Source organism: Bemisia tabaci, chromosome 3, assembly GCF_918797505.1.
Source record: "Bemisia tabaci chromosome 3, PGI_BMITA_v3".
Classification (NCBI taxonomy): Eukaryota; Metazoa; Arthropoda; class Insecta; order Hemiptera; family Aleyrodidae; genus Bemisia; species Bemisia tabaci.
Window position 1 is genome coordinate 3,431,341 of NC_092795.1, and position 21,270 is coordinate 3,452,610.

Sequence of the window (21,270 nt, forward strand, 5' to 3'; positions counted from 1 at the left end):
CAATTTGCAATACTGTAAAGTTTACATGTTTGCAATATCCAATAGTAGGTAATATTTTATAGGCTAATAAATGGGTACCCACGCGCGAAGCAACTAAGAACGTAATGCAAATAGCCGACGTACTCGGTCCATGCTCCATGCTGCAGGCACGGGTCATCAACAATCAACACGCCTGATAGCAGAATTCCTCCATAGTGATCCAACCCAATCCATGTCAACTGATCCTCAACATCTCAAGTTGAATGAAGGCCGACACCACTAAGTACAGTAGCCGCTTTTTTCAATTATCAAGAAATATCTAATTGGTTTTAATTAAGTGGAAGCTCGTGGTGTGTTTAACTAACTTTCGTGTTAGCGTTTTCCGGAGATCGCTGTGTGTAACTTGTACCAAGCCCTTGGGGTGGACACTTCTTGCTCTATTAGTTCAGTTCTCAGTTTGTCTTCAGGTATCTTTTCGTTCAATTTTTACAATGTCGAAACCGAAGTTTGGACCTAATGATAAAGTTTTTGCGAAAGTCCGTGGTTACCCCCCTTGGCCAGCAAGAGTTGAAGGTCTTGCAGATGAAACTCCTAACAAGATGAAGTACCATGTCTTTTTTTACGGAACACGAGAGACTGCTGTCTGCAAAGCAGAAGATATATTTGATTTCCATGAAAATGAAGCCAAATACTCTAAAAGTGTGAAAAGGAAATTTTATGCTGAAGCTTTGGAAGAAATTGCTGCTGACATGTCTGAACCCGGCAAAAAATTTAAAACAGCGGCCTCATCCAGCTCAGCCGATCAGAAGGCTGATAATGACAACACTGACACGGAAGGCGAACTCGTTATAGATGAAGATGCCGATAAAGGCAAACAAGCAACCTCAAAGAAACGGAAAGCTAGTTTAAACTCATCATCTAGTGAGCCAGAATCCAAGAAAATCAAGCGGCAAAGTCTACCTGTGGCAAAGAAAATTAATAACACTGAGTCTACACCAACAGAGCCCAATTCAGGAGTCAAAGTTGTTTCTCGTTCGGGTCGCAAAATCAAACCCAAAAAATTCTTATATGAACCAGGTTCAGAAAGTGTTAATGATTCTAATACTAGTGGAGCTTTGAGTGCACCTGCCGAAACAAAAGGACGCAAGTCTATTTCTAAACCAGCCAATGAAAATTCAGCTCTCAACTCTAACCTGGATAAACCTGTTGGCAAAATGATCACAGCTGAAGTAGAATCAGTAGAAGGGGATTTGATCACCGCTAACACACCTGATGGTAAAAAAATTCGTGTGAATCGTAATTCTGTCAAGGAAACACCAACTCCTAAAGCAAAAATTACTATCACCGATTCCAGTATTGTCAACTTGGATAAACTTAAGGAAACCAATCTGGGTGCAATCTACAACCAGTTCAAAACAGAGATTGACAAAGTTTCGAAGAACAACCAAGAAGGTCCTAGAGTCAAGTTAGAATTTTTAAAAACAGAAGCTCAATTATTAGATATTGATTGTAGGATTAAAACTAGTTTAAGCTTAGCAAAAGCTAATCCAAATGAATGCCTTCGTGCTTTAGATGAACTGCTCGAATTGAAACTAGATCCACTGATGTTGAAGAAACACCCTGAGGTGGTTGAAACCAGCAAAAAACTGAAGAAGTACATCGGTAATATTCACAAATGGGACATGAGTGATTCAGAGAAAGAAATATTTGCTGTCAAATCGGCAGCTATTCGGTCTAAATCCGAACATGTCTACAACAAATTTAAATCTCTGTTCACAATTCCAAGCGGAGTTTCGTTCTGGCAGACTTTTACAAGTGAACTTGAAGAATTCAACAAGAAAACAAACAAAATGCCGCTAGATGATATATTCGGGCTAACTGAGGCTGACGCTCAGCCGGCTGAAACTGTAAAACAAGAAAACTGATCATTACTACAATCTAAGGAAACTAAGTCTTATTTTTGTTGTCGTGATAATGCTTCTTCAGGTATGTCACCAAATTTTAACTTTGATTTTTTCTCACTGCGTGTCCAAAATTAATGAGGGCATTGTATTTTTCTTGTGCACCCCAAGTTATCTTTATAGTTCACAGTTTATACATGAGATCAATCAGACTCATTAGACAAGTTATGACAAATTATTAAACTAGTCTACAGATTTGTAGCTCTTTCTGTCTTACTGCTGTGTCAAGGAAAAACGCTGTACAAGTTTCAGGCGATGCCAAATTTCCCCTGATAAATAACAAATTTTCAGAAAAACTTGTGAATAAATTTCTCCGAATTCTTCAGAGGACTTTACTTGCAATTTAATTTGAAGTATCTGAAAATTTCAAAGAAATATGCTTATACCTATATTTCCTCAGAAATGGATATATTATCATGAGAAATCTGGGAACCTCCAAATGTCTATACGGTGTTTTTCCCTAGCACGGCAGCTTAGGCGTCCCATCAGTAAGGAAGTTACTCATTGACTTTTTATTGACACTTGTTTTTCTAGATATTCAAGTGTCTAAGCAGAAACTTAAATGAGCTCCACACAGTATCTCATTGAACCTGATTTCTTAAGAGACTCTGTCATTAGGTAAATTCTTTATAGACGGGATCTGTATTTTCTAAGTGAACCATCGAGATTTATTTCGGAAATAAGAGTTTAATTTCTCTAATCTGAATATAGTTTCCTTTTTACAACTTGGTTTTCATTTCTATATTACAGTCACTTGAAATATGATTAAAATTGAATTAATTCCTACTCGGGAGGCTAACTTTCACTGTATCCAAGAATTACAGGCAGCTGAGGAAGTCAGAAAGCTATTGCATTAGGTTTAAATTAAATCATTACTCTATGTTTCGAAAAAGTTCTTCAACTTTCTCTTAAAATTTGGATTAGGGAACTATCACATACAACAATTGGATATTAACTTCTAAGCCATTTATCAATAGTATTTATTCATTTTTCAATCGCAAAATGTTACGGAATGGATGACACTATCTGTTATATTTTACTTAGCCTTATTGTAATCACTAATATTCATGGCTCTAAAGTTGCTCCAATATTTTGCTGCGTTGAGTGTTTTCTATCCAGAAATTTGTAAAGTAAACGTTTGAAGCACATAGTACTTCAATGCAAACTTGGAGTTTTAGTTTATTATAAGAAATATCAGACTGCAATATTGTCATCTGAAGCAAAAGCGCCATAATGCCATTCCAGGTTTTGCAATTTTTTTGCACCCTAAATGCTTTTATACAAAAATTCTTATTCTCCTCCACAGTTCATGTTTCAGCATGAGTCTTCAGCAGCATCACACAGTTCTTCTTCAAAAGCGATAGATTAACTTCTGAACGTTTTCTTGCAATAGAACACCTAATCGGAGAAAAAGTCGAAAAATCTGAAGTGGATTTACAGCATTCTTGCTTTAGGAGCCAAAGATGTATGTCCTCTATCCACCAATTGGAGGGGCTCCGCTTCTCGAAATTTAATGCAATAAAATTGAAGTAAGTAGCTATTTTTTACATTGTGAATTGCCAACCTACCTTTCTCACACCTGGAACATATTGTAATGATTGTTTAAAATTGGCTTTTTATCCCAAATGACTCTAAAATATTGCAATTTTTCATGGTGAGAAAAAAACAATTTTATTGCATTAATTTGCAAAGGTTTTTCAATTTTTTTTTGCATGTGCGGCTTGGGTAAATGCCAAATCGTCTTGTTTTTCTCTCACAATATTTCCTTCATAAGGAAGCTTGTTTGCAAGAAACTTCGAATTATAATAGTTGCAAATTATCATGTAAGTTGCTGAAAGTAGAATGGCTGTAACATGATCGCCGGTTCTCATATATTCTTCAAAGGACCGCTGCTGTTTTTTTTTTTTTTTTTTTTCCAAATAAAACAGTACATTTCCTTAGGATGGAGGACTTAAATTTTTCCAAATCAAGCAGCAGCTTCCTTTCAAAAATATACTCTTGCAAATGTGGAAAAAAAATGTATAAAAAACTTTGCTCTGGCGTTAAGTATGTCCTTTTTTTCTCAACAGATAATGTAACACTCATCTGATTTAATCTCGATGGAAGTGCCTGTTTTTTTAATTTTGAATGATATATTTCTCTATAACTGTAATTATTCTTTGCACATGTATTGGCATATATTTTTATGTTCCCTCGTGACTAAGTGAGTTGATCAATTCCCCGTAGTCTTGAGGTTTTCTGGTCTTTTAAATAAAAATTGAATGGAAAATGACGTTTATTAATTTTCAACTTACTTAGTAGAGACAAAATGTCCTGACCTTGTCTCTCTTCATTATCATCTGATAAAAGTCATTTTGATACCTTTTTGGACCATGAATTTGTTAAAAGTCTGAAGACTTATGTAGTATGTAATATGCCTCAGCCCTGGTACACTTCAGTCTTTGAAGAGTTTTGATGTGCGTTTCATGATGAAGTGAAATTCCAAAACTTTGAGTGTAGAAGCTAACCTTGACACTTTAAGCAACTTTAATTTCTGTAGTGAGTGGTGTTTTTATTTTTTTTAACTATCACATAAAACAATCGAATATTAACTTCTAAGCCATTTATCAATGGTATTTAATCATTTTTCAATTGCAAAATGTTACAAAATGGATGACACTATCTGTTATATTTTACTTAGCCTTATTGTAATCAATAACATTCATGGCTCTAAAGTTGCTCCAATATTTTGCTGCGTGGAGTGTTTTATATCCAGAAATTTGTAAAGTAAAGGTTTGAAGAAAAGGTTTATTGTCACGAGGAACAAGAGGTGTGTTGAGAATAAGCACAAAATTGTTCAAAGATGGAGGCATTAAACCCAAATTGATGGGAAAACTGCAAAAATGTGTAACTAGGTCGCGGTATATCAAAATCTCTGCTTTTATTTAACTTTTTAATAGGAGTCTGAATGTAACAGGAAACATCATGGGTTGAATTTTTTGAAGAGAATTCTTCACCGAGAGAAAATATCACTGAAGTTTTTAAAAAATGACGTTTAGTATTTTTCAATGTAAAAAATGAAGTATGACAGGGTCTGCACCGCTGCAAACTGGGATACGCATTTCTGCTGTTTCACTATTAAAATATTGTCTTGGGTCAGATATTGCCAACTGTCATCCATCTTTTCTGTTAGTTGGCATTCATATTTCAAGTCCCTTATTCCTTTTTTCCTTCAATTTTTTATTCAAAAATATGGACAGAACCTTTCATGTCACTTGAATTTACAAAAATATTTGGCAAGAATGATCAAAATTATTGTGAGTCCCTTTTTCTCTAGATCCAAACAATGTTTCCAACAAAAATTTACCAGGAAGGTGTGGAAGTCACTCAGTTCTTCAAAGTTTGAAACTTCAATTTTTTTGCAGCACTGTTTTTTTTTTTTTTTTTTTTCATGTTTCCTACTCATGAATGAATTGTAGAAAGATGTACAGATTAATAGCTCACAAAAAACCGTGGAATTTTAGGCAAATTTTCTGCCTCTCATGAATAGAAATAGTGACGTACAATGAGCAAATTATTTTCACACTGCAAGTGAAATTACAATTTTTTCAGCAATTTAAGACTGAGTATGAAGCAGTCTGCTGAACCTTAAGCATTTATCAACAGTTTTTTACACTTTACATGGAGAGATGAGGTATCGTGGAATAAAATGTAGGTAAATAATTAATTTCTTCTCCTCTCAAACACTTGTTTTTTAAATGGAGCTATCGATTTGTACCTATATTTGTGTCTCTTCACTTTTTGAAGTTTGAGGACTTTATCTCTGTGGGGAGAAGTCTCCAAATGAAATATTTAAATTTTGACTGATGTGCTTTTACTCATGAAAAAGAAAGGACTGATTCTAAAGGAGCACAAGTTCCTATACGTTTAAAAAATGTATCAACTGAAGGAAGCGCAAATTTTTTTCTTAAATATTTAACAAAAACTAAATCCCTTCTCAAGTTATCAAAAAGTATCTTAATTTTTAAACAGGCACATTCATTTTGTTTCCTACCCTTTCGTTGTTTTTGCATGTTGCCACATGTAACAATAATCTGGTCGGTATTAATGTGTGTTAATTTCTTGATGTGGGGTAGATCCTTGTATTTTAATCAAGAAAAACTAATTTTGTTCTAATTTCTATGAGACCATCACTAGAGCCGCTGCCTTTGTATTAAAGTCTGTTATTTTAATCCTTAGGGTTACAGAATGTGACCTTCACATATTCTACATTTTGCCTTTCAAATTTTGCCATGAACTATTCATGCTTTTTATGGGTAACTCCGGATTAAGTAAGTTAAATGAAAAAAAATACAAAAGAAGTAACTTAGAATAAAATGTGATGAAGTTAGAGAAAATGAGACGGCGAGTGAAGGGTGAAACTCGATGGAACCATTTTACTCTGTCTTTAAAAATAGGATCATTATCGTTTGCTCTGAAGAAAACTCTTGATTTCAGAATATGATTTGAACACTCCCAAAGTCTTCAGAGTTCTTAACAGCAAATTTTGCGGAGCCAATTTTTATGGACAGTGAAATATGGTTTGCCCGACTTTAACCCCTTTGCCTTAAGGCTCCTTTTTGCTATGTCCATACATACACCCAATAAACTTTTTTGAGTGACCTTCTGTCTTGAGGATTTTCTGCACCCTAAATAAATTCATTTGTATCATTTTATCTCTCTTTCTCTCTCCTTCTTCTGTATTTTTTGTAATCATCGTAGCTTAATTGAATTATTATTAATTCTTAACGCTATATCCTGTACAATTCAATAATAAGTTGTTTTTTTCAACAATATCTCCATAAGAAATGTATATTTTTCGTTGAGTTCTTTAACAATGGTTTTCTTAAGCAAATAGAACAACAGTCATGCTTGCAAAGAAATTGTTGAGAATTTACCAAGTTTTCTGTGCATTTGTTGAATGTACCTATATATATATAGGTTCATGTGTTCATGCAGTTTTGCTCAATCGGTTATTTTCAGTGCTAATGCAAGCTTTCCATTGATTTCAAAATTAATTTCCCAACATTTTCTTTTTGAATTGCAAACTCATTTTCAGTTGTTGCCCTGCCAAAAAAGTATGCAAAATGACAGTAATAGCACGGACATAGGAATGTATATTGCTTTTTTTTAACCGTAGGTAGTGCTCTAAAATATTCTGAATTTTTAACATAATGTCAGCACTGCGCTCTTATTCATCAAGGTTTTCTTGGCGATCTATAAATGAACTTATTTTACAAAGTTATTTTCTAATAATTCCAGAAGCTCTCCCTTTATGTTCTCAAGATGTACCCCCCCCCCCCCCCCCCCCTAGAAGTGGGCTACCTTGAATTAGTTATGATTTTAAGTTTTTGAAAGCTAACAACATTCTGAAGAAGGTATTTTTATCGTAACACCTTCCTTTGTTTTAATTCTTTAAATTTTATTTGTTTGGCTTACTTTTTATTCTTCGGTCCTGATTTTTTGTGTCTATAAGATGATGATGATCATTTTGGACCGGAGGATGGACCAGAAAGGTCCGAAAAGATCATCGTCATCCTATAAACACAAAAAATCAGGACCGAAGAATAAAAAGCCAAACAAATAAACGTATCCACCTGATAAAGAAATGGACCCAGCCAAAATCTTTAAATTTTAGTCAACATCGAAGGGTTAAAGCCTTACAGTGCTGCATGAATTTCCCTTCAGTTGAAGCCACAAAATTCCTTTGGAAGAATCACAATTTTGTGGCAATAATTGAGGAGGGCTCTAATACCTACTTATTTTTTTAAAAGAAATTAATTCAGTTTCGAAACTGAATGAGTGCATATTTTTATATTGAACTTCATTGACACTTCACATCTTTGATGACTCTTCCTCCAGGGTCTTCTATTTTTCTGAACTTTTTTATGTTGTCTTGAAGACAGGTCGTGAAAAATTTTGATAAAATGTGAAAAAAACTTGGAACCAGGAATTTTGTTTAATTATTTGCCACTGTGCACGGTTGTTTTCTGAAATTCTTCTTAAAGGCTTTTTGTTCTTATGCAACTGTCTCTCATCAGTCGGGTGAGTTTTGTTTAAATTTATCGGCTTTCATCGATTTGCTGAGGCATAAACTTTTTTTTACCAATTTTACTGAACAGCTTCTTTTCTGCTCAAACTGCGGCTGTTTCAGGTTTGCCTCCGTTGTCAGGTTTTTAAAACACAGCCATCCCTGGCAAAGTAGATCATCTTCTTTAAAGAGAATGAAGAGCCTACAATAAAATTGGTAAGAAAAAGTTTATATCTTAACCATTATCTCTTACCATATTGTAACGGAAAAGTACAAGAAGTTTACCGCAACTTGAGGACTTGTCATATTTCCTTTTTCGAAGTTTCAACTTTAGAAATTTTGGTTTTTCATGTTGTTGTGATTGTACTTTACCTTCTTTTTAGTTTTTAAATTGAATGACTGAATATTTGATAGTTTCATGATTGAAAAAATGGTCGCAGGCACTGTCTTTTTTTTCTTGTCACCACGCTTAATTCTCATAAACTAATATTATTTTTTATGCACCTTGCAATCGAATGTCAGGTACGTGCATTTATCATTATGTATAATGACTGACCAACAAGGGGAGGGTAAGTTACAATGACCTCTAATCTCAGTGTGGGTTTTGCAAGAAAATATCCAATTATTTTAAATTACCAAGAGGCTGATCATAAAATACAAAATGCTAAATTTTGGATTTCTTGACCCCCTCCCTCATATCGCTTTTGTCTTATAGGTCCATATCCTTGAACATATAAGATGTAAATGGTTTAACCCTCTTCTCAACCCCCTCTCCCCCCAAACGCTGCGTATTTTATGAACAGCCTCCAAGAAGTCGCCAATTAAACTTACGCGTTTTAGTTTTTATCACTGAATTCATGGGCGACCCTAAAAACTGTGTGGGATATCTTTCAGTCAGCCTCAGAAGTTTCTCAAACATGTAATTCCCGGTTTAAGTAATAGTGATTGTTGAATTATTGAGCTACAGCTCCTGATCAGTCTTGAGCACAGCAGTATGCTGCTAACAATAAGTGCTAAGGATACTGAGCGCAAATCCCATGTGTAGTAGATGTAAAAACCAATACTTAAACTTGCATCTTACGGCTTAATGGCAACTATTTTCCCTTATGAAACTCATTAAAACAGAGGCAAATGTTTCTGATCCTTTTCTTGTGAGGTCACTTGAGTCGACTTTTCAGTTTTCTTCCTCTAACTTTAATGTTTGTACATTTATGAAGGTTCTCAATGGTTTGTTATTAATTGGTCATCCATCACACCTCATTATTTTTATTTAAATTTTAGAAGTTGTGGATATCTTGTTGGCCGAATTATTTCTATCCTTCAGATTTATTTGTGTAATAAATGCGATTCCTATCAAACCATGTCTTACTTTTTTATCCACTTAATCTATTTAACAAGTTGACTACAGCAATTAGAAAGGATTTTGCAGAAGTAACCTGACAGCGTATATTTATACGCCCAAGGCTGTCAGGATCCTCGTAGCATCAATTTAATTTTCAAAATTTTGGTGCTGGTCTATTTGCATCATGACCGAAATGGATCGATTTTCGAAGCAGAAAAATGCGAATATCTAAATCGTGTGTTGTAGAGCAAAATGGACGAAATTGTCTAGCCTTCCTTAAGTTTTGGAACTTGGCACCCCCTACAAGCCCACTGGGTCAGAGGCCCTCTAGACTCAATTTTAATATTCAAAATTTTTGTGACAGTGGATTTTTTCTTACCCAGAGACAAAAATAGACTCAATGGAATACGACATCGGGAACTTATTATTCTGGGTCGAGATCGATAAAATGAATAAAAAGCAGAAAAAAAAACAATGGACAATTTGTTGAGAACATTTATATTTAAATATCAATTATAAAACAATAACATAACATTCAACAATTTTTATCACATTAAATATTCGACTCAAAAGTGAAGCTTTGTTACATGTAAGTATAAAAAATAACTCTTATAACACATATATCAACACTTAATTACTCATCTTAAATACTCAGAGAAATATGACTAAGTATTTGCTTTCTCCGAACAGTCTTTGTGACTTAAAACTACCTACTAGAGCAAAATTTACAGAAAAATTTCTTTTCATGTACAAGTTGTAATTACCTATTCACGTTAGCATGAATCGTCACAATAGAGCTGCAGGCATAAAATCTGGAACAGAGAGGAGAAAAAGTTTCAGTGAAACCACAGAAGGTGAAAAATTCCTTAAACTGAAAAAAAAATACACAAGTACATTGTAATATTATTAGTGCCTGGAACAAAAGAAAACAATGCACTGCAAATTATCTTTCAGCATCAATCCAATATAAAATTGTCAAAATGGATGAGCGATCCCGAAACCGGATGCATACAGGCCCACGAGGGTGTTGATATTCCAACTTCGCAGTTTTAAACAGTGTGACTGTAGCATTAATTTAATTGAAAATCTTAATAACTTCCTATCCATTACTGAGAAAAATATAAAGATCTTCGCACATTACACAACATTTATTGGCAGGGAAAAATATGTCATTCATGGAATCAGAATGCGAATAGTCCCAAATGCTGCGCTAGCAAAATGAAGATAATACCAATGATTTTCAATTATTTAAGAACATATGAACAGCATCTTTACATCAAACTTCAATTATTATCTGCTTAAGAATAAAGTGTAACAAAAAATTTATGAAAACTATAAAATAGCCTCATGGAATCCATCAGTGGTTTCCAGGCATTTCCATTCAGTAGGTATATGTAAATAGCGCAAGGAGCTTCTGGGCAAGGTACGAATTTGTTTAGATGCGATTAATAAATTCTGCTACATTTAATTAATAAATATATATATATATGAAGTCGCTTTACAACGCACTCGGGCGTTCTACGACACCCAAACGCCACATATGCCTGTCTTCCCAGAGGTTCTCGGGCAACTGACACCGCAACGTCTCTTCGTCAACGCCCTGCCGCCAACCCTTTACGGGACGTCCCCGTCGAGTCTTCCCAGGTGGTACCCAATCCAAAACTTGTTTGGGCAACCTCTCCTCCAATCAATGAATACATTTAATTAATAAATACATTTGTATAAATTTTGTTAAAGCCTGACCAATTTGCATGCACATATTTTTCTCCCCTGATTTTTAAATTTCATTTTCTTAATTTTCTGACACGTCAAAGCTTGAAACATTTTTGTTCGCACCTTCTTTTTACCCTAGCAATATTTGTTTTTCAGGAGCAGATCATACATTTATGGGGCAAACTATTTAAAAATAAGAATCAAAACTTACAAAATGAAAAAGGCTGCAGTAATTCTTCTAAATTAAAATACTCGAACGTCAGCAAAATAGAATCAGAATCAAGCCTTTCTTCAGCATTCACATACTCCATCAGCACTACCAGTCAAGCAACAATCCTGTATTGTCATAGATAAAAAGAAGAATATTAAAAATAGAGAAGCATAAAATATTATTCTTCAATTTGACCTTATTTTAAAATTGATGAATTTTTAGGTAATTAATAAAATGCAAGCCCAACATGAATGCCAACGAACAGTTTGATAGCAAAAAAAAAAAGTGCACTACAGCAACCCTTAAGAGTTGGAGGGGAGAATACATATTTGTAGAAGGATGGCTGTGGACAACTATGACTCTGGTATCAATCTGCAATTTAATGATATCTCCTATAGGTAATGGGATTGAATTTCAGGATACCTAATGTTCGTTTTTTTTCTGCCCAACAGAGGAGAAAAGAAGAAAGTGGCCGGGGGTAACATAAAAATTGCAGATGATAACTTCCTTCCCTCAATGGAGAATTTGCAAGGGTCTGAAATTTGATGAATTTCCTGTTTAAGTGGAATCCTCTGAGTGAACTGAACACAAAGATACCCTTGATTCATAAATTGAGCAATTATTAGAGGAGATATGACAAAATAACCTGATCTTCTAAAATACATGTGTTTAAATGAGAAATGCCGCCAGATGACGTCACAAGGCGGCACATTTTCTCACTTTTAAATCAATTTTTCTCCAATTTCCCATGTCAGAAAAAAATTATGAAAAATATTGCGAACTCAGCTCATTAGGCACTTTCAGATGAAGCAATAAAAAAATTGCGTGCAAATTCTCCATTATGCAGTATTAGAAAGCACAGAGAAAAATTAGACATCGCGCAAATGCAACAGCCCACACAGCCACCATTAAAACTTATTTGAGATCTAAAGTTGAAGATAAGAAGCCAGTGCCTTTATTTTTTCACACCCAATTCAGTTAAGTTCATGGTAAATTTGTCGACGGATACTTCTTAAGAATCCTTAATCATCCTCGATTACTAGTTGATTTAGTCAGAAAGTCAAGAATTTTTAGACAATCCAAAAAGGTTAAGGAATTTTCCTTAAATTTCAGGAAAAACTTGCATGTCGATGGCCACATGCAGTGCAAAATCATGTGCCTCTGTTTGCAATATTGCAGACTTCCTCTCATACTTCGTTTTTTCCTCGGAAAATTGGTCAACGAAATTTTTTAAAAATTTCCTTGACTTCACTGCTCTGTTGGCAGAATGTTCTGTATAAATTCTAAAATATAAAGTTGGTTTGTTTCTTTTAGAAATAATAGTATAGGAGCGGAAATTTTGAAACACAACGATATGCAGTTTCGCACTTTGGCCATCGATGTATATAAGTGACTCAAATCAGGAGTTTACTTCAAGAGGAGCGCAAGACAAAATAGTTATTGACCAGATTCAGGAAAATTAATTAATAACGAAATAATTGCCCTCTCCATGATAAACTTTCAAAATTTACACTAAATCTTAACATTAATTTATTTTAAGAGAGGCAAAGACGGCTTCATTTTTTTAAATTTTAGTCATGGCTGCTCTGAGGAACGTTTAAAATTCTGTTATGTATTGAACTCTCATCTTTGATACGATGTAATGATAACTTTTTGAGGTAATTATGTAAATAGTAAATTGCATTTTAGAGGGATAAAAATCCAAGTAAAATCCAACTCAGTTTGTAGGCTATTTTACCACCTCCTGATGACTTCATCCTCTTGAAAAAACTTTCAATGCTGTTCCGCAGATTTTGAATCTAATAAAATAAATTCCATTGTCTGAATAACATTTTCAACTATGGTGGCATACTTTGGAACCAAAAATCTTGATCTCTGGTTAGAGTTTAACAGGTGTTCAAAGTCAAATTTCACCTGAAAGTTAAATCCAATCAGGATGAAACCTCGACTTTCAATGGCTACAGCTATCCAGCGAGTAAGAGTGACTATTTTACATCTTTTGAACTGACATGGGTAGAGACAATAAGTAACTAGCATCACAGGCTACCTCTCTGCGATTTTTAATGCTCTATAGAACTTCAAATTTGGCCCAGTAAAACTATGAAAACGGGGATTTCTCTGGACTCATCTCCTGTTCCCATCAATCCAAAATTTAACAGTTTGTCATCGGAACGTTAGCCACTGCATCTTTCGTCCATCAGAATGAAGTGCCTGACTGAATGATTGTTGAGCCTTATATAAAACTTAACAATAGGCATGTAATACATAAAAAGTTGATCGTGAGTACCTATTTTGATAATCAGTGGGATTTCACTGCAGTGCATGGAAAGGTTGAGTTATATTTGGTCAAACCATGCGGTTATACCGCTAAATTTTGTGTCAAAGTGTGACTTGCGTTCAGTTGTTCATTATTTTGTGATGAATCTGACTATACAATCAGACCACTCTAATTCACGATCACTTACATTAAATATGTTGTACAAGCTACTCATTTCCCTGGATAGGCCATCTTTGACATGATTTCTAACAGGCTGGATAACTTGAAGAATGATGAAAGATTCAACTTGCAAGCATGCTTTAACTTGCATTTTTTAATGGTAAAATGTACTCTGCTAGGTTTTTCCGTGAAGTTCTAACATCCTAAAAGCAAGTAATTACTTGCGATAAACAATAGATGTAGAAGCTTACATACTGGCGCACAATGAAATTTTAGAATCTGTGCTCAGAGGAGGTGGGTTAAAAAAAGCACTCAATTATAATTCCAATAGACCGAGGTAGAAATTAAAAACTTAAAGTTGTGAAGAGCATCAAAAAACTCAGGGCAGTGACTTGACGATTCTTGTTACCAATTGTCTCCATCCCTTAATGTAAGGCATTAAAAATGGATGAACTTTACTTTCTGGGCAGCTGTCATACGAGAAAGGTTCTGAGTGAGGAAGGAGAATCAGTTTTTAAAGTAACAAAAACGGATAAAAAAATTAAACTGCAAGTTAGTGATTTGATTTTGAAATTCAATTATCTGGATTTTTTATGAGAAAAGCTAGAAATTGCACTATAAGCAAATAAAACTGCTCATGCAAAAACTCTGATCAATCTACCTTAAAATAAAATGAACTATTATGACCACAGTTCAATAAGTGCAAAGCAAAAGTCCAATACCTACACACACATAAATTTAGGACTGAGCGGTAAGAATTGTTAATCTCTTCGTATCCTAATTAAATCCTCATTACATAAATAGTGCGACAATAAGATCACTTATCGCAATTTTAATTAACAAATACGTACTACCACTGATGCGTCATTTAGTCTTCCAAGACGAAACCAACTAACATTCTTACATAAACTTAACGGAAAGAATAAATAAGGCGCCAAATTGAAATCACATAAATTTACAGAATATTAATTGAATGAAATTAAATAATATTTATTCTTTGACAAACTGGACATGGAAAAACCTGTCCTGAAAACTCAAATTAGAATTTGTTGGGCATTGAAGAGCTGAATGTCTAGGACCCGACCAAAGACAATTTACTTTTCTAAAAAATGTTCCTTCTTGCACCAAGAGGATATTGATGGCCAAAGTTCAAAACTAGTGACTACGTAACTCCATTGCAATGTTTCAAAATTTCCGCTCCTATTTTATTTTTTCGAAGAGAAAGAAGCCAACTTTAGAGCTTGAAATTGATACAGAATGTTCTGCTAACATGGAAGAAAGGTCAAGAAAATTTTCAAGAAATTAAGTTGACTAATTTTCAAAAGATAGGAAGTCTGCAACGTTGCAAACGGAGATACGTAGTTTTGCAGTTCGGCTGTCGATATGGCAACATGAGATAGTCGGAAAACTGAACTTGAACATGCATTAATTAAAATAAAACAAGACAAGACAAGAAAAATCAATACAGAAGAACACCCTCATGCAAAAAAGTTAGAGATCCGGGGCCAGGAGAGAGAGATGAAGAGACTACATTGTAGATATAGAATAGAATGAACGGAGACTGAAGCGATAGAGATTGGAAGGAGAGAAGAGAACTTACAATCATCACAGTGTTTAAAGACTTTCTAGTGCTGAAACACCAAGACACCACTTAATTAATGAAAAGATCATTACCATGCTAACCTCTAACTGCTATTGAGCAAAAGATAAAAATCCAATTCCCTCTTCCCATTCCTCCAGGTTCATGGGTCCAAAGCATTCGTCTAAGAATGCTTCCATTGATCGCAACATATGCAGTTGAACACCTGAGAGGGAATTGCCTTCGTCTGGATACGTCTGAAAATTCAAAAATCAAATACATCTGTTAGTTATCTGAGCCAATACCAATTCCACTGATAAAAACTTGTACTGGCATGAAAAAAATAAAAGAACGATTGAGCATCATTGGAGGGTCGAAATCTGTTCACATTTAGCATTATGAGGGAGAAAGTTTCCATTTTAAGAATAAACATTATAACTCAAATTATCCAAACTAATGTGGTGGTTGGCTGGTTTGGATCACGGAAACTACAAATAATGCAGAGATCACTTTGATTGGCTTAATTTGACACTCTACATTCTTAACGAGTGGAGAGGTAAACAAAAATTTGAAATATAATGACGTATTAAATATTTGCAAATAAAATATACAATAGAACGGATTATGTACATAGTTAGGGTTTGCTCTGCCAGCCAATGTAAATTAAAAATACAAAAAACAAGTTTAAAAAATCAGTCTTCTGAAAAGTTAGTTTCAATAATCCATTCGGAGTTTGAGTAATCCAAGGTTTAGAGTATCTATGGCCAAAGTGTAAAACAACATATCTCCGTTTTCAACGTTGCAGACTTCCTAATAGACTTTATTTTTCTTTAGAAAAATAGTCAAGAAAATTTATCAAGAACTTCCTTGATTTTTCTACTCCGTTAGCAGAATTTTCTGCATACATTTTAAGCTTTAATGGCTTGTTTTTCTTTAAAAAAATAAAATGGAAGCAGAAATTTTGAAACACTTCAATGAAGATACGTAGTTTTGCACCTAAGCTATCTATCACTTTCTGAGCTGTCTAATCGGGGTTTGACGTAGTTTTGAGCTCAAACCTTGCCGCAGATAGAATGCTGAAAATTATCAGCAGGCAGATGATGGCCTTCGGTACACAGTGTTTCCAGAAAAAAAACAAATGAAAAGGCTTATAAAAAGGCAAATAAACGGTTGATGGCCTCATTGTTATTAAGATCAAAATGAGATGAGTAGCTTGATGGTCATAGTGATAGTTAAAAAAGGAGAGGAAAAGAGTGAATTTCTGATACGAAGCTGCTTCAAATTGAAAGTGGTTACCATTTGATCAAAAAGAATATCTTCATTTGTTAGTGCTCTGGAAAGTAACATGGACTGCTCGTAGGACACACTCTGGTCTGCTGATCCATGGATTATCAACAGTCGTTTTTCACCTAGAGTTCCGATCTTTCTCGTCAAATCAGATTCTTCGTATCCTCTGTAGTTGTCAGTCACATTGGGAGTTCCCATGATTCTTTCTGTCCAGAAAGATTCTGGAAAACAAAGGAAAAAATTTGAGGAAAAATATAGCGAACATGATCTTAATACTATTTTTATGTTATGAAGAGGTAATTCTGACTCCAAAACTTTTTACAAAATTAAAGGTGAGATACAGATTTTTTACTGCAAATGCTCTGAAACAAAAGAGATTCTCAGCTAAATCTAGCTGTGATCAAGTGACTGTACATCTAAATGGAATTGTATGCAAAAATTTAAACTTTGGCACATTAGAACCGGGTAGTTTCACACATACATCTTTGATAGATCACACGTTTTTTAAAAGTGAAAAGTAATTAGAGATTTGGTATGTAACAATAGAAACGGTCATTCTTTAAAAGACTTTTAAGTGCAAAAAAATCAGAAAATGAGTTTTTGGCGGTTTGGCATTGCTTAGGCATAGATGCATTTTGTTGCCAAGTGAAAAGAAGAGTTTTGAAGCCTAAAAAAACTTTGAAAACTCCAGTCATTCTCAGGAAGAGTCAAGTGTCTAAGCGCAATATAATACTCACTCATCTTGATTTGCAAGTAAGTTTTAATTCGTGTAAATAGATACAAGACGCATGATTCTTGTGGTGGTTTAGTTAAGTTATTTTTAAATAAAAAAAAAAAGTTAGTAAGTTATGATTGTATTTTATGTAAATGAAAATTGCCATGCAAATTTTATTGCAGCTTGAAATGACTAAAAATTTGACTGTCAATGAAGAGATTATGTTGAAATGAATCCATTCATCCTCATAAAGACTCAAGCGCCAATTCTTTTTTTCTTATTTTTCTGTTCAAATTGTAGGAAAAAACTGCAACAATCATAATCTGGTTTTAATCCGCTACATTTTCACACATTTATTTGCCAGATCCCCGAGATTTAGAACAGGTCGTTTCAAACAATTTTCACTGTTTCCCTCCATTGCTCAATTTGGTGCTTAAGTCTTTTTGAGAATCACTGATTCAATTTTTGATCCTATTGAAAGTGTGAGGTGAAAAATAGAAAAGATGCAGGAAAAAAAAGATAATTTTTTTTCAATATCTCAATCAAACATAGAATGAATGAGTAACAAACTGGGAGGCTAAAATAGGTAACGTATCTGTCATCGTTTCCTGAATATTGGACGGGTTAAAAAGGATTGGTACTGTCAGAAAACAGTTCCAGTTCGGCTAAAACTTTATAAGGGAGGGAATTTACTGATGATAGATTTTCTATTAAAAAACAGTACTTACGATAATGGGCGAAATTAGCGATTGGAGCAATAGCTATGCCAGATTTGAAAACGCTACCTTCGTGGGCTAAAATCATTGTTGCTAAGAATCCGCCATACCCTTTGCCCCATACGCTGATACGATTTCTGTCGATGAATTTCAAATTGTCCTTTAAATACCTATAGATGTAAAAAAGAGGATACTGAGTATTAGTGAGATATAAAATTTCACGTTAGAAAAAGACAGATGCTGGAAACAATTTATTAATTATCTTGAAATAATGACAATGCAGAATTTTAATTTCTTTTCTTTCTTTTTTTCCACACTTCAAATACCTCCTAGGGAGTATTATTGCGCTTTTAGTTATAGTCCCATCCTCCTCAGTCCCTCCTCAACAATCACCCTTGGGCAACCACTACTAAAGACTTTCAAACTCAGGTCATCTGATTAGGAATCGAACCCGGAACCTCTTGATTAAAGAGCCAGCGCTGTAACCACTACATTATAAGCGGCCAATCTGCCACAGTTGAATTTGACTCACCAGCCTGCTGATAGCTGAATCAATAGAGAATTTACATGCAAATTTTTTATTGCTTCATCTGAAAGTGCTTAAAGAGCTGATATCACAGTATTCTTTATCTTTTTTTTCTGATATGGGAGATGGTATAAAAATAGATTTAAAAGTGAGAAAATGCACCGCCTAGTGACTTCATCTGGTAGCATTTCCCATTTAAACACACGTATTTTAGCAGATTAGATAATTTTGTCATATCTTCTCTTATAATTGTTCGATTCATGAGCCGAGGGTATCCTCGTGTTCAGTTCACTCAGTAGTTTCCACTTAAACACGAAAATCATCAAATTTCAGACACCTGCAAATTCTCAATTCTTTTTTATGTTGGCAATATGTATGTAGGCGTTTTAGATTGGGAAAGAAAGTTTTGTGAAATTCAACATCATTGAATGATTCACATTTGGCTACGGGCAGCCAGTTTTCACTGATTCTAATGTCAACTGAAAACACCTATTTCTCACTCAATAGTCTATTTTGAGCTTATTTAACAAGTTTAACATGTTTTGCACTAAGTTCTGATGCATCTTGAAGTGATTTAGTTTTCACCCTGTCTAGTCCACCCTTAATAAATGCATACATATACTAATACACTCTAACCATTGACATGGAGGGGAGAAAACAAAATATATCTACTTACGTTATAACTGCTAGCTGATCTTCTACATCTACAGATCCAACTCTGCGATAAATTTGTTGCGTCATTTGACTACCTTGAAATCCTGCGCCTCTTCCATCTATCCGAGCTACAATAAAATTTCTTTTGCTTGCCAAATATGTGTCCCAATCGACTTCCCAGCGCTCGTTTACAAACTGGTCACCGGGTTGACCTCCTCTGCAGAGAAAAAACAAACAAATTATGAAACATATACCTGATCATGAAAAAGAGAAAATTTTATCGCAAAAGAGGGTAAAAATATTTGCATTTACATTGTACTGAGGCATTTTCACCACCAATGAAACCGTCCACAGGAAAAAGGATCTTGGTATGAGGAAACAAACATTTTAAGGGAGCGATTATTGAAAAGTTGGGCTGAAAACTGCAATTTGAGCCTTGACAAAGAACACTGTTTAGGATTGGAAAGAGTAAGTTGCGAGCGGTTAAGCTCTTTTTAGTATAAAGAGCATTATTTTCATTCCAGCATCATTCAATCTGATGTACATCAATCCAACAACTTTGAGTCACAAAAATGGCAGATGGAAACATGAGGACATTGAATTGTCTTTCCTCCAAACTATGACTTAGATACCGCATCCATGAACTCCAGTTTAGTTTGACATATTAGGGCCTTTTTTGTGCTGAAATGTTTGAGAATTGTGAAAGACTCCTCCATGCAATGTGCAAATGACTCAATGGACCACTAGACATGGTAATAATTTAAGCATTCTAATACATGTTTCTTAACCAAAATTTCACGTAGAACACGATTCGCGCAACGAAAATTACTAAAACCAACTCCTAACAAATATATTAACCTTTTTATTTCACATTAGTTACGAGGAATTTGAACTGCCCGCTCACAAGAAACTCAAAGCTCTACGTGAGTCAAACCACCCACTACAATCGTTTCAGCAAGCTTCTCAATCGAGCAATGTTCATTTCCCACCATGTGTTGTTCAAACTATAAGCAATTCGCTATAGCTGAGCCAAAGCGTCAAGACTTCGGTTGCCGGAATTTTATATCGCTGAGACGTTCATGATAACGTTTAGCGCGCGATGTGAATCACGTAGAGCATTGAGTTTTCATGAGCGGGTGGTTTCAATTCACGCATCAAGAATCATTAAATATCTTTGTAAGGAGTTAATTTCGGTAATTTTCGTTGTGCGTACCGTGTTCTACGTGAAATTTTGGTTAAGAAACATGTATCAGAATGCTGAAATTCGTACCTTGTCTAGTGGTCCATTTCTAATTTTATGGAAATTAAGACCCTTCCCTTTTGGACTAACACTCACAAGTGGACTGGATCTAACAGAAACGGTCACAGTTGCATTTTTGAGAAAAATGAGTAAGGAGTAGTTCTGAATTCAGCTAGACGTAAATATTTTTTGTCAAAAGTTCAAAGTCAAGAAAAATATTTGAACACTAAGAATAGTCGTTAAACTTAATCCTTAACATTGAGTCTTATGGATGGATTATTTTCATCCTCCTCTGTGGGTTTACAAAGGGGGTTTAGCAAATTTTTCAAACAGATTTTTCATTTTTCAACAAATCAATATTTTCTACTTACTTGTTCATTAAGTATAAAAGACCTAATCTAATTTTCAAAGCAGCATTTCGGCAGTTGTAAACGTCTATTACTGTGTTGCTGTCCACGTTATACAAAAGTGGGAGATTTAGATTTTCTGAGAGGTTCCGTAAATAGATTTTTCTAAATTCACTGTGCATAGGGCACTTGAAAAGAATATGATTGAGGCTCTCTTCTTCAAGTTTGTAACATAAACTACATGTATCATTTAAATTTACTTTATATGATACTTGTGGAAGTTAACGAGAAGAGTGTTCATATTGCAATTTCTTAGCTTGAGTCTCATGTAGGAATATTTTAACCGTCTTTTTCTGAGTTCAGACTTGATGCGTTTCTGTAAAATTCGGACTAAATTATCATCATTCACTGAGTGCATGTTTGGAAGTTGGAGATAAAAATACAGATGTCTTGGCATGAAGATCACTAATGAGAACATCAAACAAGTAATCTGAATTAGGTATCTGCTTTCGCC

General features: G+C 34.5%; 2 protein-coding genes across 5 annotated transcripts in view; one reads left to right on the top strand and one right to left on the bottom strand.

Moving 5' to 3' along the window:
• The first annotated feature begins 25 nt into the window (after positions 1-25).
• On the top strand, positions 26-9,347 carry LOC109043287 (JIL-1 anchoring and stabilizing protein). The gene is made up of 2 exons (XM_019060434.2): positions 26-1,965; positions 3,247-9,347. Exon 1 carries the CDS (start codon positions 471-473, stop codon positions 1,902-1,904), a length of 1,434 nt encoding a protein of 477 aa, XP_018915979.2. The 5' UTR covers positions 26-470; the 3' UTR covers positions 1,905-1,965; positions 3,247-9,347.
• A 466-nt stretch (positions 9,348-9,813) lies between these two features.
• Positions 9,814-21,270, bottom strand: part of LOC109043284 (inactive dipeptidyl peptidase 10) — a 445,954-nt gene continuing 434,497 nt past the window's right edge. For 3 of the 4 annotated variants that reach the window (XM_019060431.2, XM_019060428.2, XM_019060432.2), the window contains 6 exons: positions 19,192-19,386; positions 18,002-18,159; positions 16,568-16,779; positions 15,367-15,528; positions 11,256-11,380; positions 9,814-10,143 (listed from right to left, as the gene is read on the bottom strand). In XM_019060431.2, the coding sequence (XP_018915976.2) occupies positions 15,385-15,528; positions 16,568-16,779; positions 18,002-18,159; positions 19,192-19,386 (709 nt within the window). In that variant the 3' untranslated portion in view covers positions 9,814-10,143; positions 11,256-11,380; positions 15,367-15,384. The remainder of the gene's footprint in view (positions 10,144-11,255; positions 11,381-15,366; positions 15,529-16,567; positions 16,780-18,001; positions 18,160-19,191; positions 19,387-21,270) is intronic. The other variant, XM_019060429.2, reaches the window with a different exon arrangement.

Bases quoted from the DNA above. Each gene is read 5' to 3' on its own strand.
- LOC109043287 (XM_019060434.2), top strand. From the start codon at position 471: ATGTCGAAACCGAAGTTTGGACCTAATGATAAAGTTTTTGCGAAAGTC.